General features: G+C 30.6%; 11 protein-coding genes and 1 non-coding gene across 12 annotated transcripts; 4 read left to right on the top strand and 8 right to left on the bottom strand.

Annotated features, from left to right (window-relative positions):
- Window positions 1-212: 212 nt before the first annotated feature.
- BX663DRAFT_501515 (uncharacterized protein) lies at window positions 213-3,543 on the bottom strand. The gene is made up of 9 exons (XM_051526487.1): window positions 2,924-3,543; window positions 2,748-2,832; window positions 2,636-2,682; window positions 2,516-2,523; window positions 2,094-2,445; window positions 1,925-2,024; window positions 1,711-1,866; window positions 1,553-1,631; window positions 213-1,495 (listed from the first exon to the last, which is right to left on the bottom strand). The coding sequence occupies exons 1-9, from the start codon at window positions 3,507-3,509 to the stop codon at window positions 398-400; spliced, it is 2,511 nt and encodes an 836-aa protein (XP_051385035.1). The 5' UTR covers window positions 3,510-3,543; the 3' UTR covers window positions 213-397.
- A 739-nt stretch (window positions 3,544-4,282) lies between these two features.
- BX663DRAFT_409737 (50S ribosomal protein L22) lies at window positions 4,283-5,008 on the bottom strand (the record flags this gene model as incomplete). The annotated part of the gene is made up of 3 exons (XM_051522278.1): window positions 4,283-4,510; window positions 4,602-4,870; window positions 4,969-5,008. Coding segments are annotated over 3 exons (537 nt in total), but the record flags the coding sequence as incomplete, so codon positions are not given.
- A 214-nt stretch (window positions 5,009-5,222) lies between these two features.
- Window positions 5,223-5,703, top strand: BX663DRAFT_501509 (uncharacterized protein; the record flags this gene model as incomplete). The annotated part of the gene is made up of 2 exons (XM_051526486.1): window positions 5,223-5,524; window positions 5,575-5,703. Coding segments are annotated over exons 1-2 (170 nt in total), but the record flags the coding sequence as incomplete, so codon positions are not given.
- Window positions 5,704-7,172: 1,469 nt separating this feature from the next.
- Window positions 7,173-7,867, top strand: BX663DRAFT_549902 (60S ribosomal protein L15; the record flags this gene model as incomplete). The annotated part of the gene is made up of 2 exons (XM_051531180.1): window positions 7,173-7,179; window positions 7,260-7,867. The coding sequence occupies 2 exons, from the start codon at window positions 7,173-7,175 to the stop codon at window positions 7,865-7,867; spliced, it is 615 nt and encodes a 204-aa protein (XP_051385032.1).
- A 263-nt stretch (window positions 7,868-8,130) lies between these two features.
- BX663DRAFT_484378 (uncharacterized protein) lies at window positions 8,131-10,334 on the bottom strand (the record flags this gene model as incomplete). The annotated part of the gene is made up of 3 exons (XM_051524550.1): window positions 8,131-8,594; window positions 8,800-8,892; window positions 8,975-10,334. The coding sequence occupies 3 exons, from the start codon at window positions 10,332-10,334 to the stop codon at window positions 8,131-8,133; spliced, it is 1,917 nt and encodes a 638-aa protein (XP_051385031.1).
- Window positions 10,335-11,699: 1,365 nt separating this feature from the next.
- BX663DRAFT_t46 lies at window positions 11,700-11,780 on the bottom strand. The gene has a single exon. It is a non-coding gene; the product is annotated as a tRNA-Leu (tRNA).
- A 1,869-nt stretch (window positions 11,781-13,649) lies between these two features.
- Window positions 13,650-14,612, bottom strand: BX663DRAFT_430673 (uncharacterized protein; the record flags this gene model as incomplete). Its single annotated transcript, XM_051522816.1, has 2 exons — window positions 13,650-13,856; window positions 13,962-14,612. The coding sequence occupies 2 exons, from the start codon at window positions 14,610-14,612 to the stop codon at window positions 13,650-13,652; spliced, it is 858 nt and encodes a 285-aa protein (XP_051385030.1).
- Window positions 14,613-14,818: 206 nt separating this feature from the next.
- BX663DRAFT_501500 (uncharacterized protein) lies at window positions 14,819-15,537 on the bottom strand. Its single transcript, XM_051526485.1, has 4 exons — window positions 15,339-15,537; window positions 15,236-15,257; window positions 14,942-15,158; window positions 14,819-14,878 (listed from the first exon to the last, which is right to left on the bottom strand). The coding sequence occupies exons 1-3, from the start codon at window positions 15,474-15,476 to the stop codon at window positions 15,043-15,045; spliced, it is 276 nt and encodes a 91-aa protein (XP_051385029.1). The 5' UTR covers window positions 15,477-15,537; the 3' UTR covers window positions 14,819-14,878; window positions 14,942-15,042.
- A 655-nt stretch (window positions 15,538-16,192) lies between these two features.
- BX663DRAFT_430759 (uncharacterized protein) lies at window positions 16,193-20,181 on the top strand (the record flags this gene model as incomplete). The annotated part of the gene is made up of 7 exons (XM_051522822.1): window positions 16,193-16,235; window positions 16,301-16,435; window positions 16,852-17,016; window positions 17,081-17,197; window positions 17,277-17,331; window positions 19,246-19,721; window positions 19,793-20,181. The coding sequence occupies 7 exons, from the start codon at window positions 16,193-16,195 to the stop codon at window positions 20,179-20,181; spliced, it is 1,380 nt and encodes a 459-aa protein (XP_051385028.1).
- Window positions 20,182-20,258: 77 nt separating this feature from the next.
- On the bottom strand, window positions 20,259-21,098 carry BX663DRAFT_549897 (uncharacterized protein; the record flags this gene model as incomplete). Its single annotated transcript, XM_051531179.1, has 2 exons — window positions 20,259-20,500; window positions 20,585-21,098. 2 exons carry the CDS (start codon window positions 21,096-21,098, stop codon window positions 20,259-20,261), a joined length of 756 nt encoding a protein of 251 aa, XP_051385027.1.
- Window positions 21,099-21,928: 830 nt separating this feature from the next.
- BX663DRAFT_308772 (uncharacterized protein) lies at window positions 21,929-22,802 on the top strand. Its single transcript, XM_051522060.1, has one exon. It carries the CDS (start codon window positions 22,395-22,397, stop codon window positions 22,770-22,772), a length of 378 nt encoding a protein of 125 aa, XP_051385026.1. The 5' UTR covers window positions 21,929-22,394; the 3' UTR covers window positions 22,773-22,802.
- A 31-nt stretch (window positions 22,803-22,833) lies between these two features.
- BX663DRAFT_549895 (Fusaric acid resistance protein-like-domain-containing protein) lies at window positions 22,834-26,651 on the bottom strand (the record flags this gene model as incomplete). The annotated part of the gene is made up of 6 exons (XM_051531178.1): window positions 22,834-22,962; window positions 23,049-24,038; window positions 24,130-25,351; window positions 25,466-25,643; window positions 25,713-26,296; window positions 26,383-26,651. The coding sequence occupies 6 exons, from the start codon at window positions 26,649-26,651 to the stop codon at window positions 22,834-22,836; spliced, it is 3,372 nt and encodes a 1,123-aa protein (XP_051385025.1).
- Between the last annotated feature and the right edge of the window lie 153 nt (window positions 26,652-26,804).

Raw genomic sequence — 26,804 nt, 5'->3', positions numbered from 1 at the left:
TAATAAGATGTTCATACAACAAGCCATCCATGTAATGCATTAAGAAAAAGACCTAAACTTATACTAGAAATTGGGGATTATAGTAAAATACTAAGCTTTGAAAATTAAGGTTTAATTCACTTCAAAAATATAATAAGCTTTGATTAGTTGAAAGTTAATTAGTTTATATGTAGTTAATTTTATGTGTAATTAGTTTTTCGAGAAATATATCAAATAAACATATTTATTACTATTTTTTTTTTTTTTAATTGTTGTTGTTGATACAGAGATATAGAAACAAGATTAAACAAAGGTGTAGTTATAAAATAGAGAGAAATGATATCATAATGTATCATATAAAAATACATGCATAAGACATATAAATGTATATACATATATGTATAAAGACTAATTCGTTTTAGGAATAAGCTTGCAAGACATTCGAATCTTTACCAGTATCAGTAGAATTTTCGGAAATGCTTAATCGTACAGAATCATTAGTACTATTATCTTCTTGAACAGAATGATTATCCAAGTCCTTTGTATTAGCATTATATCGATTGTTTGATGCATCATGAGGCTTTGGAATACCTAACTCATCCGCCTTTGTTATAGCTAAATTAACACGTATGGCTAATCGATATTCAAAATCATATTTGCTATATTTTAACGCTGTTTCCCAAAATGTTCGACTACGCACTTTATTATCCATACCCCACATCGTAACGCCTGCTTCCCAAAAGGCAAAGGGGACAATCCATTTATCACCTGTAATCTGATCTTTATGATCGATAATCCAATTCAAATGTATAATTGAATCTTTATATCGGCCCATAGCATTGAAAAGTGATGCCTTAATTAAAAATAACGCACCACGTTGATCAAAGTACCTTGGTGGAGGAGTATCAGGTAATAATTCTCGTGTACGAATCCCGAATTCTGTCCTTTCCGCCTCCATAATTGCATTAAGCCCTTTATCAACAATCAACAGTGACTCCTCCAAGAATTCGGGTGTCATGAAATCAAACCCCGTGAAAAGGCAAAGATATTCGAGGGCACACAGTGTCATATCCATGTCTTGATAACCATACTCTTGAAATGCCGTTACCTTACGTAAAACGTATTTTTCCATTAATGCAGTACTATGCGTCTTGGACCCTATCAACTGGGGGACCTCAGCATAAGCTAAGATAGCTTCTGTACGATAGCCCATCATATCTAAACAGGCGCCTGTTAAATAACGGAAGATGGCAGGTGACCAATATCTTTCCTTGTAAAGCATATCAAACACTTGTGCAGCCTCCTCCCATCGATGTTCCATCATATGATTAAACCCAATTTCATAACTACATAGATGTAGGACCTCTACCTCAGCCCATTCACGCTTACTGATCTCAATTGCATAGATAAATGATTGTGTAGATAATGCCAGATTACGTGCAAGACGAGATGTGCGTCCAGCGAAATAAAGGAAGAATGCTGAATTAGGGTATGTCTTTTGAGCATCTAATAATGTCTAAATTACATATATAAATAACACTTTCAATAGATTCTGTCTAATATCCTTTTATACCTCAATAGCAGGTTGTGTGTAATCATGAGATAAAATTTGAGGACAAATAGATGTAAGGACAGTATAATAAGCTAATAACCTATTTTTTTTTTTACCATATTTTTTTTTTAGAAAAAAAAAGAAAGAAAAAAAAAACTTGTATATTAAAACAAACTTACATGAGAGATGCCATAGGAGACCGAATTCTTCTTTCTTCTACACAAAGCTTTAGCAATGCGAATCCAAGATGTTTATCCGCTTTCCATCCAAAAGCAGATACAATACGAAGGACTTTTTGAGGAAGCGTTGACAATACAAGATGTACAGCACCAATACTAAATATAGCATTATTATTATTATTATTATTACGAAATTTAGTACGTTCATACATACCCAAATTGAATACCCGAGATGGTATCACGATCAATAAAATCATTATAAATTTGGCCCATACGTTTATATTCTTGCCAAACCAAACTGTAACTTGTATAAGCTATAGAGTAATAAGAAAAAACCATACTCTATACATACATATATATATATATTGAGTATCGATATTTACCTCTTCTTAAATTCATACCACATTTGATATAACCCATTACATTCTCTTGAAGTAACTGTAAAATAGCGATTTGAAGACAGCATTCAGCTTTAGCAACATGAGCACGTAAAACACCATTTGGAATAAAATGAACACCATCTTTTCTAATTGATTTTAATGTAGCTGGCTTTGGACTAACAGGAAGTCCACCCGATCCACGTGCAAACTTGATATAATTATAATAAGAACTCATTGCTTGGTAAACAGTATCTCCTACAGTTTTCTTTGTAGAAACATCAATTTGTGCTTTAGCAATACTATAAGTTGTCGTAAGAATATCAATAGCATTTTTAGACATAGATTCATCCGTTGTCTACATGTTTAAATGATGAACATTTTAGTCCGTATTATATTACACAAGAAAAAAAAATCATAAGGCATACCATAATAGCTATATAAAAAAAAAAATGGTAGGTCAGTAAAAGGCAGCATGATTTTTTTTTCTCTCTTATCATCTACACATATAGAGATTTAACAGATATAAATATGTATATATTATTTACCTTTTAAAAAGGCCATAGAACCAAGACCTAACGCATATAAAGGATCACTAAATAATAATAGCATTAAAAAAAAACAATTGCTCTTTGTGCTTCAGATATTTATGTACATTACGATTCCGCTTGTTTTTCGAATAATTTCTTTGCCTTCATAAATCTGTTATTAAATAAATGACGAACAGCCCGAAGGACAGGCTCATCTATAGAAAAAAATAATATACAAGTCAATTTTACCAACATTCATCACCACTTGTTCATTGTATTGACTTTTTTTTTTTTTTTTTTTTTTACCTGCCCTTTCTTGTTGACGAGGAGAAAGCGTATTTTCTTTAATATTTTTTGTATCAATCTTTTCTAATGCAATCAAGTTTGCGCTATAACTATCCACATCAGTGGCTTCTTCACTTGAACGTTCATTAAATTCAAACGTCTGTCTTGGTGGTGCAATACCAGGGGTAGGTGGTAAAATGTCTTGAACAATTTCATCAAAGGTCTGAGACCTATTCCTTTCTTCTTGAAACCCTTCTTCCTCTTCTTCTTCTTGGTGGTAGTTTATTCTGGTTGAAATAATATCATCTGTATTACATGCTTTATTATCTTTATGATCTTCTTCATGTTCTTGATTTTGTTTTATTAGAGTTGTTTGAAGTGCATTTATAACGAGGCCTAATTCCTTGGATGTTTCCATATCCTCTTCTGTAGTTGTAGTTAAATCAGTGACTGTGGATCCCTGATCATCCTCCTCTGGTAGTTCTTCTGATTTTCTCTCCTCTTTTGTAGATAAATTAGCAATATCAAGACTTTCTATGACTATTTCAGAACCCTTTTCTTTATGGGTTGTAGCTTTCACTTCTTCCGTCATTTTATTATCAGACATAATTAAATATCAAAGTAACAGTTAATAAATGAACAGATAAATATAGAAACAAAATGTGATTATTATGTCTTCTCTCATATTATTTATTAGTACCGTAACTTTAAAAAAAAAAAAAAAAAAAAAAAAAAAAAAAAAAACTTTGTATAGCTTAGATTGGTTCAGAAGAAGGAAAGGGGGGAACGGCATTGTGCAACGTTAATACAAGAATAATAATTTATAGCAATACACAGTAAAAAAAAATAATCGATCTTCATAAATAGTAAAACTACATGATGAACGTCTTTATTTCTCCTTTATATATACAGATATATATGTACTTTCTAAAAAGAAAAAAAAAAAGGGACTTGTACATGCTTAGAATAAATCAAGGAAATATAACACTGTAAAACCAGTCATTATTACACCATACTCTTTCTGACTTTAAAGAGTCAATTATACAGTTAAATAAAGTTTCAGGGAGGAAAAAAAAATATGTATACTATTCTCATGTGTATAAAATACATGACATGCTTTTTAACTTGATGTAACTTTTATGATAAAATGCAATTCATTCTTTCTTATTAGAATCATGCTTACAATTCCTTGTAACGAGACAAATCAATAATAATAAACTTTTTGCCTCTACTAAACCATTTATTCTCTTTCTGAGCAATAAAATAAAAAAAAAAATAAAAATTTATAAACAATGCTAACATAAAGGTACGCATGTTCTTTTTTCTTTTCTTTTATTATATAATAAAATATAATCTAGTTACATAAGTTTAAGCACGGGCAAGACGAGCATTACGGGCCAATTGACGGGCGTTAAGCTTAACAACCTTCTTGTCAGTAGCACGAGAAACAGCTTCCTCCTTTTCAGTGAGGATGATTTCAATGTGACAAGGAGAAGACATGAAAGGGTTAATTCTACCGTGAGCACGATAAGTGCGACGACGGTGCTTGGGAGCTTGGTTAACAACAATGCTGGAGATATAAAGTTCCTCAACATTCAAACCTTTAGCCTATATTTAACATAATAATATATTAACTCTCCTTTCTATATCCTTCTTTTTCCTTTTTTTTTTATTCTTTATAGTTTATATATTATATTACCTCAGCATTGCTTTCAGCGTTCTTCAACAAGTCAGTAACAAACTTGACAGACTTAACGGGCCAACGACCTTGAGTGGTACCGAATTCCTTAACTTGAGCAGTACGACCAACACCACCGTTGAATCTACGGAAGGGGATGGCTTGCTTGTGTTCAGTAACGTTGTTAAGGTAAGCATAAGCCTTGCTCAACTTCATACCCTTAATAGCAGCAGCAACTTCATGAGTGTTCTTGAAGTGAACACGGAGATAAGAACCTCTAGACTTGGAAGCTAATAGAAGAAAAAGAAAAAAAAATTACGATTAATCTCGGCCAGAAAAAAAAAATACGCAAATAAATAGAAGTATATATAATAAGTATACTACTTACCCTTAGCGGGGTTGGCAGGTGTAGCAGCGTATCTGACCATAGTTGCTTAACAAACTAATCTCATTGAAATAAAGTTGATTTAAATATGAATATAAATATATATATATATAAAAAAAGAATATTAGTATTATTTATAATGGGTAAATAATAAAATTTTAATGTTGCAAGAAGAATTGAAATAATGGAAAATAAAAAATTAGGATGAATGAATGTCGAATAGATTTTCTAAATGTGTTAAGCTGTTTATAATAAACCTATATCGATGTAAAAAAAAAAAAAAAAAAGGAAACACATGTATCTAATCTAATCCATCCATTTTGAACATTAATCCAATTTGCTTGATGAGCTCTACATTTCCTTCTTATTTCCATATTTCAAATTCTTTCATGCATCATGTCTGTATACGTACTGTCGATTAAAAGGAAGGATTGACTATGATACTGATTGTCACAGTATAAAATATGATTTTCTTTATTGTGTATTTCAGAATTCCGGCTTCCGGCAATTCTACTGGGTTATTTTTTTTTTTTTTTTACCCTCATTCTCTCACTCTTATCTGAGTTTTAATTATTAGCATCAAAAAACAGTGGCAGAATCATTTCTTACCATTAAAGATATAGCCTTGTCCACGTTTTATGAACTTTGGTGGCAATTCTTATATATCAATTCGTTTTGGTATAATTGAATTAACGGTTTCCTTTACCCTCGACTTTATATACATATATATATGTATATATATTACAGACATCCACAATGAATATGCAATTGTTTTATAAAAATTGGACAAGGAAAAGTTGATGTTGAGTTCTGAAAGGTTTTGTTTGTTGATGAGGAGCAACTGCTCAACTTTGTAACGACAACAAGTGCCTATATTCAAAAAAATAAAAAGGGTTTTGTCTTTTAATTCTTCAGCGATGCCTTTAAACTATAGATAAAAGGAAGTGTGAATATTAGGGAGCTATATAATAAGTAACGCTATTATGCTATTTACTCAAATGACTAGAAAGACTTGTCAATGTCTTTGCTGTTATAAGAAAATTAGTCATTTAAAGGTATATCATCACAAAGATTATAGAAGCATTTTTAGGGAGAGGGGAAAAAAAAGGGGGGAGGGACCAGGTTGGTGTAATAATATTTCTAACGAAAAAGAACATAAAACTTTATACATAATAATATAAATCTTATGGAAAGCAACATTCGCCCAATTGGAAGAAGATTAGCTGTGATTTTTTGAATGTTATTTTCTCATTAAACAAGCAATTAATTTCAAGCAATAAGCTTTTTGAGAACGTGGATAAAAAAGCACCAGAACACAGAAAAGAATAATAATAATAATAATAATAATAATAATAATAATAATAATAATAATAATAATAATAATAATAATAATAATAATAATAATAAAGCGAAATAGTATACTGACAATAATAATCATAGTCATTGTAGAATGTTCCAAAGACTATAATAAACCTCCTTTCTCCCAATTTATAATAAGCAAAGAAGTTGGGACAAATAGACTTTTTGAATATAATATATTTGTATATATATATATTTTTTTTTACTAGCAAGTGAAATACCCAACTATGATTCTTATTTATAGATTTAGACTTGTATACAATATCGTTTATATTTATTATCTTGGGCTTTTGAACATATCTTTACAGATCCAATTAAATAAAAGGTCATTGTAGAAGAAATGACATGTAATTGAATCTCTATTTATAATCGACTTGTGAAAAAAAAAAAAAAAAAGGTTCAACCATAATAGTTGACTACAGCACCAGCACCAGCAATTTGAATTTTTTTTAGCTCCGACAGCACAGGCGGCGGCAGGAGAACTTGTAAAAGGAATCTACTTTAAAGCTATTATGTTGCCATGTAGATAGTGCCTCCTCTTTAATTATATCTTTTAGGTAAGATCATTACAAAGCACTCATTTTATATTGAAAGAGTTAAGAAATAGATGGAATGAATTTACAGTGATGATGGATGATAATTGCAGATGGATGATAACAAATTTTGGACAGATAAATATTAAAAATTCAGATTCGAATTAAAAATGTTGATCGATGCGACTTTGATTCAAATTTTCTTTACTCTTTCAATTAAAACGTGCGAATAATAATCGTTATGATGTTAATCTAATTATTCTCTTTTATTATTATTTATTTTCTCTATTATGTTGACTTTGATCATTTATAGTCATGGGTGGTAAAATCAATATGGAATTTGCAATGTTGATCAAAAAATTAAAGTTGAAATTAAATCGATTTTTTTTTATTTTTAAATAGCTTACAAGTATCTCGAGGAACTTGCCAGAAAGAAGCAATCTGATGTTTCCCGTTTCTTGCTTCGTGTTAGATGTTGGGAATACAGACAATTGAATGTCATTCACCGTGCTTCTCGCCCCTCTCGTCCCGATAAGGCACGTCGTTTGGGTTATAAGGCCAAGCAAGGTTATGTTATCTACCGTATCCGTGTTCGTCGTGGTGGTCGTAAGAGACCTGTTCCTAAGGGTGCTACCTATGGTAAGCCCGTCAATGAAGGTGTTAGCCAACTCAAGTATCAACGTTCCCTTAGAAGCACTGCTGAAGAACGTGTTGGTCGTAAGTGTGCTAACTTGCGTGTCTTGAACTCTTACTGGGTTAACCAAGATGCCACCTACAAGTACTATGAAGTTATCCTTGTTGACCCCTCTCACAAGGCTATTCGTCGTGATCCTCGTATTAACTGGATCGTCAACCCTGTTCACAAGCACCGTGAAGCTCGTGGTCTCACTGCCATTGGTAAGAAGTCTCGTGGTCATGCCAAGGGTCATCGTTTCAACAACACCAAGGGTTCTGGTCGTCGTGCCACTTGGAAGCGCCGCAACACCCTCTCTCTCCGTCGTTACCGTTAAATACCATTTTGACTTTTTTGAAAAGTTTACAAAAAAAATATCCTTTTGGAAGGAGTTTTTTTCTTTTTGGGAAGCTTTCAATTTGGTAAATTAATAAAAAAATTATCATAAAAATTAATAGTGAATTTTATTATTATTATTATTATTTTTTTTAATATATTATTATACATTATAAGAGTAAAGGAAAGGGATGAAAAAAAAAAGATATTATTTAATATCGATAATAATAAAAAGGAAAAAGAAATAGATATGTGTTCATTCATTTATTCTCTAGCATCAGGCTTACTAAAGACATGATGAGAATCATTACCGTCCATTGATGGTATAAATGTCTTTTCACCGCCTGCGATAGATGTCTTATAGCTGTCACCACCAAGAGCCATGCCAGGAACGCCAACAGCAGCATCTGTAGCATATCCTTCATTGAAATAAATATGATCACCATATTGATCACTACCTACATGGCTTACTCCTTCACCATGTCCGTTATAATAACCCGCATTATTATAATAATCGACATCTTCTTGATAACCAGTACCAGCTGGGGCAGGTGGATAATAATAGCCATCATCAGTAGCTGGTTGAGGTGAGCCATAATCATCTGTGTAAGGTGACATGACATTTGTTGTGGGAGTAGTAGTAGCAGCTGCTGCAGCAGCAGCTGGTGGTACGAAAGCACGAGCATCAGTAGAAGTTGTGCTTCTCCAATTAGAGGGGGTTGTATTTTCTGGAGAAAATTGATACATATCATTGTTACTTTTTTGCATTTGATGCTTATATCTAGTTCTTCTATATAAGAAGAAGAATAAGGCAGCTAACAACGTATTATACGTTACATGAAAAAAAAATAAGATTAGGATTAGAATTAGAATTAGGGGAGAGAGAGAGAAGAGCTCTATTCATTTATAAATATATATATTTATATTCCTTACCTAAAACTGCAGCACCACCAACACCACCTACAACACCACCAATAATAGCACCTTTATTTGTAGAAGAAGATCTAGCAGCATTATTATTAATATCTAAACATGTATAATATATCAATTAATTTCATTTGTTATAATAAAAAATAAAAATAAAAAATTTTTTTTTCTTTCTCCTTACTAAGACTACTTGTAGGTGATGCTTGGGAAGAAGTAGCAAAGGGTAACATACTAAGAGATGTTGTTCCTGTTTGGCTTATAGTAGATGAAACTATAGGCAAAGAATTACTACTAGATAAAGATAAGGAAGGAATAAGGGTACTCGTAGGAGAAACAAAAATATTTGATGAACTACTACTTATAGTAGGGAAAATAAGACTTTGACTAGCAACTGATGATGAGAGAGTAGTAGAAGATACAATAGAGGAAGAACTAGAAGCTATAATTGAACGGCTAGTAGTAGTAGTAGTAGTGGTGGTGGTGGTGGTGGTGGTGGTAGTAGTGGTGGTAGTAGTAGTGGTGGTGGTAGTAGAAGTTGAGGGCTTTTCTGTAGTTGTAGGCTTCTCGGTAGTTGTTGGTTTTTCAGTAGTTGTATGATCCACAGTTGTAGTCGTAGTAGTAGTTTCTTTAGTAGTTGTAGGCTCCTCAGTAGTTGCAGGCTTTTCGGTAGTTGCAGGCTTCTCGGTAGTTGCAGGCTTTTCAGTAGTTGTAGGCTCTTCAGTAGTTGTAGGCTCTTCAGTAGTTGTAGGCTTTTCAGTAGTTGCAGGCTTTTCGGTAGTTTTAGGCTCCTCAGTAGTTGTAGGTTTTTCAGTAGTTTTAGGCTCCTCAGTGGTTGTAGGTTTTTCAGTAGTGATTATAGTGTCTGAAGTGGCAGGAATTATCTCTTTATCAGTAGTTATATCTTGATTTTCTGTAGTAGTGGGAGCTTGATTTGTTGTAGTTATAGGATCCCAATTGGTAATCGTGCTTTGTTGCTTAGCAGTTGCAGCATCACTGTTGGTCGTTGCAACAAAATTTTCAGTCATTGCAGTGATTTTTTCATCTGCTTTTGAAAATTGTTCAGTAGTATCTCTCTTCTTTGTCTTTATATCTGAAGAAGTAACGGGATTATTCGATATAGTTTGTAGATTGTCTATTAAAGTAGTAGGATCTTGATGAACTTTTGAGGAAGTAAAAACACTCTTTAGCATACTAATATCTCTTGAAGGTTTATCTGTAGGTTTAGTTTGATTATCTTCAAAGGTAGTAAAAAGTTGATTAGATTCTGTTATTAAATTAGACCGTTTATCTGCAGCATTACTATAACCTTCTGATGAATAGACTGGTTTAGTAATAGGTGGGCTTACAGTATCACTTGATAAATTAGATTGATTTTCCTTATTATAATTATATGAATTTGTAGAAGAATTGTTTGATTCATTATTCAAATCAGTTTTTTGTCTTTTGCTTAATACTTTTGACTTTAGAACATGTTTATTCGTGCTACGATGAATTTTACGAGAAATTGAATAAAAAGTATTGATAGATGTAGTGATCGCCATTTTGTGTCAAAAAGGAAAGAAAAAGAAGAAAGAGGGGAAGGAGAGAAATGCTTATTTTTTGTTCACAATTCTTTTCGTTTCCTTTTTTTTTTGGCTTTGTTTTGCTTAAGGGAAAAAAAGGGAAAGGAAAAGGAAAATACAGAAAGATGTATCCCAAAAAAAAACTTTTTTTTTAATTTATTATTTGATACTGTTTATAGTATATTTTTTTCCGACGGAGATCTTTATTGTAAGTAACTACTACTATTCATTCACTTAGCAAAATAATAAAGTAAAAATAAAAAAAAATAAATAAATCAGGAACAATTTTTTTTATCGTTCTTGTCTTTTAATGACGGTTATCCAAATATGAGTCTTCATTCTTCATAAATAAAGGTAAAATAATAAAATTAAGTGTAACTTGTATTTTGACAGAAATACATCTTTTTCTTGTACCTCCGTCTGAAAAAAAAAAAAAAAAAATATTAAATCGGATTCATAATAGTAACTAATAAGAAAAGAAAATAGATTATATAAACAATTTTTCCAAATTTGCTGTTATCATGTTGACCAATTATCCTTCTCCTTGTAATAAAATATTATACTATTGATGTGATATCGTGTACATAGTTTGTCATGGTTTGATTAATTTATTAATAAAAATAGAATGAAACAAAACAATATTTTTTGCATCTGATTAAAACTCACTTTTTTTTTATTATTATTATCACTATCATAAAAGACTCTATAATATTGAAATAATATATTAAAGTAATAATAATAGTAGTAGTAGTATCTTATTAAAAGATATTATTATGACTTCTTATTATTAAAGACTATTTTTATTGCTTATCAAAAAGGAAGAATGATATTTAAATGTTCATGCACGTGTAACAATATCTTTCCATTATAGATATTCTATGACTTTATTACTACTGAGAGAAAAGAATATATGATAAATAAATGCAAACAAAAGAAGAAGAAAAGTGGGAGGGGAGGGATAGTTAACTCTATTACAATCTTTTATAACATTACTTATTGACAACAAAATAAAAAGGGACTATCATTATTTGCTACTATTTACATGTGATAACAACTTTTATTAAACTTCTTGTAATCATATAGCAGTGCCACAACTATTTGGTATAATAATAAATGTTTGTTAAAAGAAAATAATATTTAATTTATTAACCTGTTGATGACAACTGTATTCATAAAAAAAAAAAAAAAGATCATCTGAAACAGATAACACAACTGAGTAGACATTGACTGATTATTATAGAATTGCCCGCAACACAACACCTATAATGATGTTCCTTAAAAAAAAACAGATAACAAAATCTGAAACTAACGTTACACAAAATAGAACTCCGAGAGAAAAAAATGTGATTCAAGTGAGGTTCGAACTCACGCCTCCGAAGAGACCAGGGCCTAAACCTGGCACGTTAACCACTCCGTCATTGAATCACTTCCTGAGATTGAGAAATCTGACATATTTATAATCAGCTTTGAAAAAAACTGACCAATCAGATTGCGTTATTGTAGTGACGTCATCTATAGTTCAGTATTTATTATTAAAATTGTTTATAGTACTATAACGATTTGGTACAGGTTATTTTTTTTGTTATACTTTTAATTGTGTCAATTCGCTTAATTCATTTTATTAAATCTTTTTTCTTATTTTTTAATTGTTTTTTTTTTTAAAAAAAAATTTTATACAACAAATAATATTAAAAGAATGCGATCGAATAATAAATGTAATTTATTTTGAGATTTTAGTGAAAGTCAAATAATGCAGCCATAATAAAACTGCTTATAATCTGTTTCCATTACACTGTTTAAATTAATGATTACATTTCTTTGATCATTTTCATGAATGCTATATTTATAGTTCTACTCATCTGCACTTTTTCAATGAAACAAAATGCTATCATAGTTTACCAGTGTTATTATTGACAATTATTCATGTTATATCTTACAAGATTAAATAGCAGTTTGTAGATCTATTTCCTTATAATAGATGAAACTAAGAAATATACGAATTATGCATGTGATTTCAATCCATTTAATTTGCAAGGATAGAATTGGCTAATGCGATAATTAATCTTGAATGATTCCCCTTTTGTATAAATATGTATTAAATTATTTAGGATGCATCTTTTTTAAACGAATTAATGTACATACTGAATTCCTATTGTCATGCTCATACAAACAACAACAACAGTAGAACAATAATAATAGCAATAGTGTTACTGATACAAGCTATCATCTTATTATTATTGTCACGGCTAAATCCAGCCTTCACATGCCAGCGCCTGCATCTAATGATATAAATATAATCACTCTGATACTATCGGTCATTATGATAGATACTATACAAATAAAACCAGCACGAATGATAACAATCGTCATAATCATAACATTGTGATAATAAATGGATTCAATTAGTAACTATAGATAAAGGAATATATATTTATTTAGTCCAATTTGTTTTGAGTGCAAAAAGATAACGAAAGAGAAATAAAGAAAAGAAAAAAATCTTTACAGTTCTATGAAAAACAAATAATACAAAGAAAACATGGTATGGGAAAAGAAAAATGTCAGGGGCTATTTATACGTTTTTTTTTTTACAAGGTAAATGATATTAATAGAAATAAGCAAATACTGGTATAATAAAGAATCATGTCTTCGAATCATGTCTGCATGCAATAAGAAATAATTTTTATTCCTTTTGTTCCTGAGCTGTCGCTGTTACCAGAAATATAATCAGTTATTATCTTTGGAGTAAGCAATGCGTCAATATTAATTCACAGTGAATATTCCAGCTATAACAATAATACCAATTATTTATAAGCTACTATTATTATTATTATCATCCTTCGAGATATTATTACATAACAATATTCAACATTATAGATGCATATATAATATGTATGACTTACAAATAAGGATATCTTATGATTATAAAGCTTCATTTTTTATTTAATTATTTCTAAATGAAATGATATTAAAAGGAATTCTTTATTATAATGTAAAGGATTCATTAGACATAATATTTGAAGTATTTCACGATTTAGTTAATCTAGAGGTTGGTGCTATTACGGCTCTTATTGAATGATATATATATATATATATACATATATTTATATGTATATAAGGAGGTTATCAGCAGTTGTATATATTACAAAAATAAAAAATAAAAAAGAATGGTGATACAATATATATAATGAAATGAAAAGAATAGAGTCATATATGATATGCATATAACAGATTATTAGCTAAGAATAGGTAAAAACTATAAATTACAATCAAAAGTTAGGTACAATATGAATTATATCAAGAGATTTTACTTACATTGCCAATGATAACACTTGGTAAATCAAATATGTCACGTTTAATTGTAAAACAAAATGTGCAAGGTACTGGTTTTTGTTGCGGCGTAAGTAAGATACAAGAATAACTACAAGCTTTATCAGTATTGTTATTAAATGCATGGATAGAAAAATTTTCCCAATATTCTACTGCGGATTCATTTTCCATTAACTGCGATATATATGTATATATAGATGTGTATGTGAATAAATCAATTTATAATAATGTATTCTATATGTATATACTACTACTATTACTATTACTACTACTACTAACCTCATAAATATATGTCTTTTTATTTAATAGCATATCTCGTGTCCATTGAGTCAAAAGAGAAAACTCTTTACCAACTAAGCAAATTTCTCCTGTTCTTCTCCAGATAACAGTAGGTGTACCAGAAAAGCTAATTAATTTTTCATATTCTAATAAAGTACGTTGAAAGCATCTTTCCATAAACACTAAATCCTCTTCTGTTAAATTCATGATAAGTGATAAAAACGAAGGACGAAACATAGATAAGGCACGACTGATTCGCATTAAATCTTCTCTATTCATTTTTTCAGTTACATATTGAATAAGGTAATGGAAACCTTCTGCATAATTAAATGGCTTTTTTACACTACTATAGACTGCTTCTGGTGTATTTCCATAATTACCCTTTCTTTTTGAATTGGTCGTTAATTTTGTTGATGCACTTGTGTTTGTTGAAGATGTACTATTTCGTTTATTATTGTTACTATAATTATTATTATTATTATCAATATTAGTAGTATCAGTATTAGTAGTAGTAGTAGTAGTAGTACTGGTATTGGTATTGGTATTGGTACTGGTATTAGTAGTTGTACTGATATTGGTATTGGTATTGGTATTGGTATCGGTATTAGTGTTATTAGTAGTAGTGGTAATAGTAGTAGCAGTAGTAGACATAGGCGATAATAGAGGAGTAGAAGAATAGTATTGTATTGATTGAACTTGTTGTTGCATAGAATCATTATTAAATGGAAATAATGTAGAAAAGGTTTGGAATGAATTATTGACTGATTTACTTGGATTTAACATAGATAAATCAGTAGTTAACATATTTCCTAAAATACCATATTCGAGTCCAGTAGTTTCAGAACCAAAACCGAAATCTGTTAATGAAAAATTAAACAACTGAGAAGTGTCGTCATTATAAATAAAGTTTGAGTTTTCTATTATTTATTTGTGGGGTAAGTGTGTGTATATGAGTGTGTCTATAGATGATAATAATTTACCAGTAATAGATTGATCTTCTGCTGGTGTAAATGGAGGATTTATAGTAGAAAAAACTATTATATAAAAATGAAAATTAATCATTATAGGATAAACAATATACTCATTTACATTTACTGTTATTAGCTGTTGTTGTATAGTTTATTTTTGGTTTTTTACGTATTCCATCAAAGCAAGTTGTTGATAAATCTCTTTTAATACATCCTTGACAAGGTCGACCTATGCGAATGCATATGTAAAAATATCGTGAGAAAATTAAACTAAATAAGTATAATAATCTTTTTAATAATCTTTACCTTCATCACAAGTTAAGAGTGCCTAATTAAATTAAATTAAAAAAAAAAAGTCAATTCCAAAACAAATGAAACTAATTGAAAAATGAACAAAGATTTATTTTACTTTTTGACAGTGAATGCAAGGTCGAATTGATTCTTCTCTTTTTTTTGTGTTATTTGAATGATTAGAAGCAGTTGTAAAATAATTTTGATATGTTGTTGTTGTATGTTCTGGATCAATTGTTGCTGTTTCCTGAGACATGATAATAATAAAGTGAAAAAGAAGAAGGGAAAAAAGAAAAAGAAAAAGAAAAAATGTTAAATATTGCCAAAAGGGCAATTTTTTTATGACCTGTCGTGTGAGAAGAGAAAGACCAATCAATAAGATCCTTTTGCATAACATACTATAATAATCTCCTCTCCTTTCCTCTCCTTCCTTCTGTCCCTTTCCCCCCTTCTCCTCCTTTTTTCTTCTTGTTAAGTCATTCATTCTATCTTTTAGTATTACATAATATCTTATTTAATTCTTTTTTCTTTCCTTTTCCTTATGTCATAATTTAATAAGTTTAAATGCATATCTATTTTACTTGATGAGTCTTTATTACTAAATAATATAAAAAACAATTTCATCCAATAATCATTTCGAATTTATCGTGACTTTTTAGATTTATTTAATAACGGAGTTTAAATTATTGCATTTATAATAGCAGCAGTAGTAGTAATTAATAGTAGTAGTAATAGTAGTAGTAAATCCAACAAAAACTTACATTCTATTTTTTTTTCTTCTTTTTCTTCTTCTTTATTTATTATATACAACAACAAGATATATTATATAGATGCTATCAACAAAGGGTTTGTATTTCTACTTGATTTTACAAGTGTTTTAGTTAATCTTTCTTTGAAATAGAACTTAGTGCTGCTGATCCAGAACTTACAGATAAATCATTACAGAATAGAATTAGAGGATTTGCTGCTGGTATGGCTTCTGGTATAACAAAATTAGCAGTAGGCCATCCATTTGGTAAATTAGTATAGTAAAATACGATTATATTTAATACTAATCTATTTATAAACGAATAAACAAAGATACTGTCAAGGTGCGTATGCAAACAACAAGTAGATTAGATGGAAAGTTTAAAGGTCCTTTAGATTGTCTATTAAAAACAATTAGACAAGAAGGGCCTACTGCATTATATAAAGGTGCAACACCTCCTTTAATTGGTTGGATGTTTATGGATAGTATAATGTATGTTGTTATCTTATATATCAAAGGCTGTTATAAAGTTTAAATCTATTGATTATCAGGTTAGGTACACTTCATAATGCTCGGATGATACAACAGTCTTGGAATGGAGATAAACCTCTAAGTATATATCAGCATGGTTTGGCTGGATTATCGGGTGGTATTACAGTATCATTTGTAGCAACCCCTATAGAGCAAATAAAAGCAAGACTTCAAGTACAATATGATATCAGTTCAAGAATATACAAAGGTCCTATCGATTGTGCTAAGCAACTAGTAAAATATCACATATACAACGAAGAATAAAGACTGTATCTAATATATACATATATTTATATATTTATTTTATTTTTTTTCAAGATTCGAAACAATGGCTTGTTTGGACTATGGCAAGGCTTATTACCAACTATGTTATTTAGAAGCTGGTTTTTTGTATTTTGGAGTTCTTATGAAGTATTTACTAGAGAGCTAAAAAAGACAAACTTAAAAGAAGGCACAATTACATTTATTGCTGGTGGTTTAAGTGCAACTGCTTTTTGGATTGGCGCATTCCCTGCAGGTAACATTTTAACTAGTCAAAATATGAAATGACTCATACTCTTCTTCTGCCTATTTTTAATAAGATATGATTAAAAATCGTTATATGACACAACCTGATATTTCACCAAAAACGTTTCCAACCCCTACTTCTGTTGCTAAATTTGTTTATCAGACTGAAGGCTTTAAAGGTTTTTACAGAGGTTATTATAAATCACATACATACATTAGGTAATCAATGAATTGACCCTCCCTCCCCTCCTTTTTTTTTTCTTTTATTAGGTTTTTTGCCTTCATTTTTACGTGCATTTCCAACAAATGCGTCTGCTGTATTCATGTTTGAATTAGTTATGAAGTTATTAAGTAGTAGTCATAATTTAGACTAGAATACCTTCTTTCTCTTTGATAATATATTTATTATATATGATATATATATTATTTTATAAAAATAACTAGATACATTCATAAATCCTTACGTGTATATAAATAGAGTAAATATATACATCTGTTATTGTTTTCGGCAAAGCTCTACAATATCTTCTTTTTGTCTTTTATAATAGTAGGAACCATTATGTTTAAAACATATATTATATTATTAATAAATCTAATGAGCACACACTGATAACCTACATATCAAAATTGCCAGAAGGGGAGTGTGGAGGGAGAAAAGTTTTTATCTAGGGATTGTATCTAGTTTTATTTTTCTTGTGATACTTGTTGTGTTTTCCCAAAAGACTTTACACCTGTTCTTGTTTTGTCAATTTTTGTGATTTGGGCATTACTACAGTGATCTTGAACTTTTGTGTCCTTCTTAATGACAGATTGAAGCAAACAGTATATTCATTAATCTTATCATCATTCAGTTTTGCTGTACGGGTTTGTCTTTTTGTCTTTTTGATTTATTCTTTTCTTCTGCAGTATTTATTTTATGCTAAATTTAGATATAAGCTATTGTTAGTAATTTTTATGCAAACATGTATATATATGAGCATTTACCAAGAGTTAAAGTCGATTCAAAATATTCTTTATAGAATGACTATCTTTTGTATTTGACCCTAACTATATAATATAGTATAGTAAGCTAAATAGAATGAACTTTATAGCATTTACCTTATCATAAAAAAACTGCAGAATATTTCATTCTCGATATGTATAATTGATACTATTGAAAGCCGTATTTATAAACCTTTATTTATGCCGAATTACTCTCCTCTTCTTGACCTAATTGAAGAATACTGACCCAAACTCAAAAGCATATATTCATCTGTAATAATAAGTGAAAACCCCCCCCATTTTGTTTAGATTTTAAATATAAATACTGTGCTTTTTGTTGCAAATACATCCTATGTAGAAAACATGGATTATTCTATGCTTAAATCATACCGTGATCAGCTTCTGGAAGACAATCTTGATAATCATCATAATGCTCCTAATAACAAATTAATGAATGTGTGCCGTCCCAAACTAGGCATAGAATCCTATTTTTTTGTTGGCTACCTATATCATCTGTTGGACAAAGCAGTGTCCCCCCCGTTGGCGTCTAGGTGTGACTACCAGGCGGATGAACAGCCTCGATCGTATTATTTATCATCCTACCGAATTGTTTACCAAATCTCATTCAATTCATTGCTTACACGTTCATTAGCATTTATATCTTCTTCTCTCAATTGCTGATCCAATATCCTTTCTATTGAACCAGTTGCTGCCTGTTAAACCACCTCCTCTATCACATTATAGTTCTATCATGGACTCTTCCCTGATCTAAAATATACTCACCCAATCTCTATGAATTGAGTTTTATATTTTATAATAAGCTATCATCTCTTATCGAGAATCCTGGGTACTTCTAAGTTGCTGTCGTGATTATTTATCAACTTTCTTATCATTTTCTTTCACCTTTTCCTTTCTTTCTTTCTTTTTCTTTTTCTTTCTTTTTTTTTTCCTACTATTTTATCAAGTTGATCTGGATAATCTAGTAGTATCATTTAATAGATACTATGTGTGTTCACAAAGATCAAAACATTTAATTATTACATAATAATAAATTTTTACTTAGTCATAATAAGAGATGATAAAAAAAAAAATTCTGTCAAACTTGTCAATTGGTGGCGTTTTGTTTATTCATCATTGAGCTTAAAAATAATTTTCGAAAAAAAAAAAGCCTTTTATTTTATTTTATTTTATTTTTTTTTTTGACCCTTCATTTTTTTTAAATAAATATAATGGATTTTGTCAAAGATTTAGATAATAGACTTTTATTTGCCATTCCTAAAAAAGGAAGACTTTATGAACAATGCATGCAATTATTAAATGGTTCAGATATTCATTTCAATAGACGTTCACGTCAAGACATTGCTTTATGTACCAATTTACCTATTGCTCTCATCTTTTTACCTGCCGCTGACATTCCCAAATATGTTGCAGAAGGTAATGTCGACTTGGGTATCTCAGGACAAGATATGGTTATTGAAAATGAAGTAGAGGACAAGATTACTGAAATTATGGAGCTTGATTTTGGTAAATGTCGTTTATGTGTCCAAGTCCCAATTAATGGACCATTTAAAAAGATGGAAGATTTAGCTGGTAAAAGAATTGTTACCAGTTTTGATGCAGTTGCTAGAAAGGTATTTGAGCCTATTGATAAGGCTAAAGGGACAAAGACGACGATTAACTATGTTTCTGGTTCTGTTGAAGCTGCTTGTGCTTTAGGCCTTGCTGATGGTATTAGTAAGTATTTAGATATAGAGAGAGGAAAGAGAGTGTGTATATTTATTTTATTTTACTTTTATTTTTATTAGTTGATCTTGTTGAATCAGGAGAAACGATGCGTGCAGCTGGTCTTCATGACATTCACACATTATTTGGAACACAAGCTATTTTAATGTCTAATAAGAACTCCCAACATAATGAATTGATTGAAAAAATTACTTCTCGTATTCGTGGTGTCATTACAGCTAGTAAATATGTCCTTTGTACATATAATGTTGAACGTTCTAATCTTGCTCAAGCTGTTCAAATTACACCTGGTCGCCAAGGTCCTACTATTTCTTCATTAGATTCTCATGAAGGATGGGTAGCCGTTTCAGCTATGATTGAAAAGAAACAAAAGGGTGATATTATGGATCGTTTGTCTGAAGTAGGCGCTACAGATATCTTGGTTATAGCATTTACAAACTGTAGAGTTTAGATATATAAACGTCTATCCACGTCTATAAATATATATATATATATATATGTACGAATATATAGAAATCTACATTTATTTTAACTATTAAATAGTCTAGAATAAAGTCGATCATGCATTCCTTGACATACATCTAATAATGGATTTGTTTGACAGCAATCATCGATCGTCATATACCTTGTTTCTTTTATAATCTTTTCAATAGGTTTCCTTACTTTTAATAATAGTTTTTGCGCTTCATATGGTCCAACAATGTTTAATCTTACTGCTGAGGAATAAATTGTACGCGTAAATAGATATAGCCATAAATGAAATGTATTTTCTAAGTCGTCATCATTAAGAAGTATTAAATCATTTTTTTTTTCTTTTTTTTTTGTATACATTTTAATCATATATACACTATTACCTAAATCTACTTTTAAATGGCGACAAATAAGGCCATAACAAATTGCAAAATGGCCATCTACTTTTCCTTCACGAATTAAACTTTTCCATTTTTTAACCATTTGTATATTCTTTTCATGTTCCTCATTAGAGATTCCCTCAGGTTTCTCTTTAAAGCATTTCAAATAAAGGGTCAACATGGCTATTCCTTGTGCTAATGAAGCACGTCTTGCTACTGTATTTGTGACCATCACAGCATCACAAGTAGCATCTGATTCAACAAGATGAGCAACTGGATCTTGGTGATCAGGTGCTTCAAATCCAGCTCTTACAAAGCAATTTGTATTGGATGCATAATTATGTGCTGATGAAATGACAAATGATGCCAAATTTTCATTATTGACTAACCCTGCTTGCCAACTTGCTTCTAAACCTGAAGAAGCAACAAACCCACCTGTTGGTAAAGCTGAATCAGTAAGAATATATAGCAACCAGCTACTTGTTTCATTCGATGTAAAAAATGTTGTTGTTGTCATTTAATAAATTAAGAAAATTTTAAATTAAATAATGCCACACAAGATAAAAAAAGAAAAAAAAAAAAAAGCTCGATAAGGAAATTGTTTATTGTTTTATTATTAAAATCACTATAGTTACAGAACTTATTACAGGATTTTTATTATGTTACATCTGCGTGTTATAAAAGGAAAAAAAAATATATATGTATGTCTTTCCTCAATAAAAAAAAAAACTCTTCTATTTCAATGAAACAAAGACTAGAAAGTTTACTGTTAATAGATTTTTCTCTTTTCTTCAAGGGATAAAAAAAAAAAGATTATTGATATATATACATGTATTTTTCTTTTTTTTACTTGGCTTTGAAAAGAAGATTATTTCAAAATTAACTACGAATAATAATTCTTTATCATGCTTAAAGAGTAATGATGAAATAATAATGAATCTCTCTCTTTTTTTTTTTCTTTTTTCGGTTCATTAAAAAATAGGGAAATATGAACGACGGAGATGGCTGCGGGGAGTTGTTGTTTGGTTGTCGTATTTTTTTTTTTTTTTTTTTTTTTTTTTTTTTCGAATTAAATCATTGTCTTTTTCTTTCTTTCTTTTTTTTTTCTTTCTTTCCTTTTCTTTTTCTTTTGCCCCTTTAATATTCACGAATTATGTCAGCAACAAAAAACAGACTTGAAGTCATACAGAAAAAAGAAAATCGACTTAGTAGACGTTTAACAGTAAATACTCAAGAACCTTACTTTACTATTCGACCCATAATCAAAAGTAAGTTTATATATATAAATATAAGCATTTGCATATAGAATGGAAGGAATGTGTGTGTGTGTGTGTGTGTGTGTGGAAAGTTTTCTTCTTCTTTAAATATTTATATCATTCCAACTGTTATTATTATGATTATTAGAGGCTGATAAAGAGGCAGCGCATACGTTAAGTGAAGCTTATGCGGATAATGTTTTATTAAATTGGGTTACGGGATCAATTAAAGACCAGAAAAAGAAATTTGATATTTATGAGGATATCTTTAAGGTACTCATTCGAACAGTTGCGAGTGATAGTAGAGATTTTGCTATTCAAGTAAATGGTTGTCAGGGTGTTTTACTTTGGTCTGAAGGTCATAGTGAAATTCTATCCATTGGTAATGTAATGAGCAAAAGGAGACTTTGGGGCAGTTTAGGCGGTTTAGCGACAATGGTATCTAGAAAAGCGGACTTTTTATATATATAAATATATAAAATACTACAACAACTCTACTTATTCTTTTTTTTTTTTTCTAGCGAGCAACTTTAATTCACCATCGTCAGCTTTCTAAAATGAAAAAACGTATATTAGAAGGACGTCAACATCTGTCTGTAAATTTCATTGGTGTTTTACCTGCAGCAAGAAGACGAGGAGAAGGAGGAGCGTTATTAAAGTATGTATTAAAGAAAGCAGATGTTGCACAATTACCTATATTTGCTGAAGTTTGGGGTCAAGATTGTTTAAATTGGTTTCAAAAGTTTGATTTTGTTATTCATGATGAAAAGAGTTTAAGTGATAAAGAAGATATTCGTATTTATTATATGGTTCGTGAACCAAGAATGGATCCGGAGACACCTAAAATATTATCTGCTGTAGATGCCATGGCTGCTTTACATTTAGAACCTCCTCGTGAAGATGCTCTTACTGCCTTACAAAAGAATGAAGAATAATATATCATAAATAATTAAGATTGATATATATATATATAGATTTTATTATTATTATGTAGATTTAAATATGAGTAGTAGTAGTAGTAGTAATAGTAGATATCCTTTGCTGTTGCTCTTCAATATCAAATAATCCTTCCCATTGATCATAAGGTAGAATAGTTCCAAACAATAGTGACATATTTTTACCAAGCTATAGAATACCATAATAGATATAAAAAAATAATCTACACCCTCCCCTTCCCCTTCCCCTCCCCCCCTTTTTTCTTTCTTTTTTACCTTATCTAAGTCTCTAATAATATCTTCCAATACTGTAACATAAACACAATAAAACAAGTAAACATGATCCTTGTCTAATACTCTTTTGGACTTTACTACAGGTAATTTACGTAAATGTAAGATGAATGATTGCCATGCCTTTTTAGCAGGTGGTAAATACGGAGGTAAAGGTGTCTTGAGCCGCACAGCAGAGGCCAACAAATAAAAATAAAGTAAAATCGACCCTACCATCTCACGTCTCTCTTGACAAACTGGTAAGATAAAGGCATCTTGAACTTCATCAAACCATGCATCCTTCAAGATCACTGTCCTCATGGCGACTAATTTATCTGTGATATTCTGACAGGAGGCCAACATATCACAATAGGTTGCGACTGGGAATGCGCCTTTCAGTCTTGGCTCATTCGGCGTCTGTTTTAAAAGATCCTGAAGTTCAAATAAGGTTCGATGAAGTCCAAACTCTAGGTCCATAAAGACCTGCTGTGTCTGCTGTTGCATGTTGGATGATGATTCATTCGCTCTTGTCGATCTCCTCCTCGAATAAGTGGAGACAAGTCGTTGATAGAACCATGCTAATCGAAGTAAAAAATCAGATAACCCCTTACGAAGTTCTACTCTGGCTTCATAGGGCCACACATAAGCAGTAGCAAATAAGCCAAAGATCACACCAACCAAGATAGAGAGACATCTCTGTAAGGCAAGATGTGTCACCTCTATCTGGTGGGTCTCTCTATCGTTGTACTTGTTTAACATCACAAGGTTATAGGCAAGCAATGTGAATTGTCCGAATTTCCCATGTTTATTATGATGTAAGATGAGCCAGAAATTCGGTATTGAAAACAACCAGGTACACAAGATGAGAGCATACATATTATCCGGAAATAATAAATAAAGACACATTGCTACTAAGCATCCTAGAACAGTAGAATAGATACGATAGACAGCTATCAAATTTGTTCCTCCTACAGTAGGTGTCATGACTACCATCAACTGTATATAAATGAACCAAAATAATACAAGTCATCATTTATATTTATATATATATATTTCAATAACAATAAAAAAAAAAAGTACTTCTTACAGTAATCAATGCCCATTCCATACGCCATTCTCGAAATAAACTTGCAGTTGTTTCCAAAAATGCGGGTGTAGCAAGTAAAATAGCTGCTATAGTTGCCTTGGTTGCATAACGTACCTTTTGAAGTTTAAATAGTGAAAATGTTCTCCAAACACGTAAAACCATCTGTCTCCATTTTGTTTTCGGTATAGGTGTATGTAATGTATCTGCCTTGTGTCTTTCATTAGGAATAAACCCATCAATCACCTTCTCCTCTTCTTCTTCTTCTTCCTTTTCTTCTTCCTTTTCTTCTTCCTTTTTTATTTTAATAAGAGTAGCTATCTTGTTGATTATATAGAATGTAATTGAATGTTTCTTTTGTTTTGCTAATGAAAGTGCATGAACAGATTCAACTAATGATATGAGTTCTCTTGCAAATTCAATCATATTAAATACGAAAAAGTAAACTAAAAAGGCATCTTCTTTAGGAGAAGCATCGTAGTTGAGTGATTGTTGTTGTTGTTGTTGTGATCGATGACGGTTCAATCTCTTTACAGCTTGTCTTTGAGATACCTCAAACAGAGCAATTGCCTTTACCAGGTTACTCTTTAAGGTTTCATCATTCGGTTTTTTTGATGATAATGTTGTACAAGAAGAAAAGGAGGTTTGTAGATGAAGGATTGTTTGTTTACAGGTATAAGCAAGTGATTTCAGGGGCTGACGTATTGTATGAATAAACTCAATGAATGAACAATCCTCTTCTTCTTCTTTCTTTCTTTTTTCTTCATCCTCCTCTTTCGTCATCATCGACCGATCCTCCCCTATCCTTTGACGCTTTAATTCATTTTCCAATTTACGACGATGATGATCTGGTTTAATACTCCATGATCTCCTCCTTTCTTGTCCCTCCTTTGGCTTGTTGGTAACAGAGGTCAATTTCATTAATTCAAATTGAAGACCACAACTACTTCTTAATCCTTCCATACATTGCGCTAATCGTTGCATACTTTTCACAACATGATCATATTCTTTTGTACAACCTCTTATGTCACTATTCCAAAGGACCTCCCATTTTGCTTCCTGTAAAGACTTTTGAAGAGAGATGAAACTAGCGCGATGGGAATCGATGGCTAATTTGAGGGAATCATTTGCTTTAAATTCTGGAAGATCATCATCGAGTAAGAAAGTTTTGGTTAAAAGTTTCAAAAGTAATTTGTACGACATTAATGTAGCTTCTAAATCTTGTCTAGTAATAATAATAATAAAAATATACATGTGTATTTATATATTTTTATATGTATACATATATTTTTTTTTTCGTGTTATTACTTACTACTCCTAATCATTCATTACATAATACCTTAGTTTTTTACTTGCTGATGTAGGCCAAAATAAAATACAACAAGAAATCGTCACTACTGTACCTGTGGCTACAGCAGTTGTAATTTGTTCAATACGTGTTGTATCAAAATCTCCTCGATTAGCAGATCCTTCTCGAACAACAATAATAGATAGAATGATAAAGCATAAACTTGATGCTTATTATAACATGAGATATATAAGTAATAATAATACGAGAAATAGTATATATATATATATATATATACCTGTTGCAGCAGGAGGTTTATTCCAATGCGCTTTTAAAAATGATATAATAAAAGTAGCAGCTACTAACCAAAATAATAAAGTGATAGCATGCGCAGTTGTAAGCATATGTCGATCCACAAAATAGTCAGTCGTGACCATGGATCCAAAGCAAATGAATAAAGCAAAAATAACATAACCCCAACCAAAGAGAGTTGCTTCCACCATACCTCCTAATGTCTTTGCCGGATTAAAGAAAACAGTTGCAGTAGCGACAAGATGACTTGAGACATGATTGTGGCCAATACATGCGTTCAAAGCAGGTATGAAGGTAAATAAGGAGCCCACAAGATAGGCAAAACTACATTTCATAACTAAGCGTTGCTTTGAAGTTAATTTCATTCTTTCAAAGAGAGTTGATATTGATATAATAAACCTATCTTGTAGTAATAATACTAATCCTGACTTGTAACCATCATATTTAACCTTATTCTGATACAACAACGAAGAGTCATTTGATGTGGTAGAATCAGATTGAGATGATACTATACTTGCGTATGACTTCTTTTTTTGATCTTTCAATAAAGGGGTAGTTGAATCTTTTCGACTACATATAATATATGTACATGTATATTCATTATTCATTAAATGATTAATAAAGAGAACAAGCAAATGTTTTTTTTTTTTTTTTACTTTTTCAATTGTTTGTGTTCCAGGTTAGAATTTTCTGTGATGATTCCCTCTTCTATTGTATCATCAGGTAAAGTAGATAAGGAGACAGTTCTCTTTTGAAGAGTACCGTCATCTAGAACCACATTAAACTCACTATAAATAGAAGGTGAAGCAGTAGGTAAAGAACCTACTACAAAGAATTCATCTAAAGGTGGTGATAACTCATGATGGAACGTTGTTGAGGTGGGTATTGGTATTGCATTACGCGGTAATCTTTTAGTTGAATTCATTATTTTATACTATTTCAAGAAAGATAAAAAAAAAATTAATAAAGAAGGAAAGAAAGAAAAGAAAGAAAAAAGATAAAATAAAATAAGGATTGATATTATGACAGATAATTTTAAGGGGCATGACAAAATTAATCAATTTAAAGTCTTTATTAT

This window comes from Cokeromyces recurvatus (assembly GCF_025118155.1).
Source record: "Cokeromyces recurvatus strain NRRL 2243 chromosome Unknown BX663scaffold_6, whole genome shotgun sequence".
Taxonomy (NCBI): domain Eukaryota; kingdom Fungi; phylum Mucoromycota; class Mucoromycetes; order Mucorales; family Mucoraceae; genus Cokeromyces; species Cokeromyces recurvatus.
The sequence above is the reverse complement of the archived record's forward strand: the minus strand, read 5'-3'. Positions and strand labels throughout refer to the sequence as shown.

Coding starts and splice junctions, on each gene's coding strand:
- BX663DRAFT_501515 (XM_051526487.1), bottom strand. CDS start 3,509: ATGTCTGATAATAAAATGACGGAAGAAGTGAAAGCTACAACCCATAAA. Junction 2,025..2,093: donor TGGTATGAATTTAAGAAGAG/GTAAATATCGAT, acceptor ATTACTCTATAG/CTTATACAAGTTACAGTTTG. Junction 1,632..1,710: donor TCTCCTATGGCATCTCTCAT/GTAAGTTTGTTT, acceptor AAAAAAAAATAG/GTTATTAGCTTATTATACTG.
- BX663DRAFT_501500 (XM_051526485.1), bottom strand. CDS start 15,476: ATGTCTCAGGAAACAGCAACAATTGATCCAGAACATACAACAACAACA. Junction 15,258..15,338: donor CTTGCATTCACTGTCAAAAA/GTAAAATAAATC, acceptor TAATTTAATTAG/GCACTCTTAACTTGTGATGA. Junction 15,159..15,235: donor ACTCTTAACTTGTGATGAAG/GTAAAGATTATT, acceptor GCATTCGCATAG/GTCGACCTTGTCAAGGATGT.
- BX663DRAFT_308772 (XM_051522060.1), top strand. CDS start 22,395: ATGAAAAAACGTATATTAGAAGGACGTCAACATCTGTCTGTAAATTTC.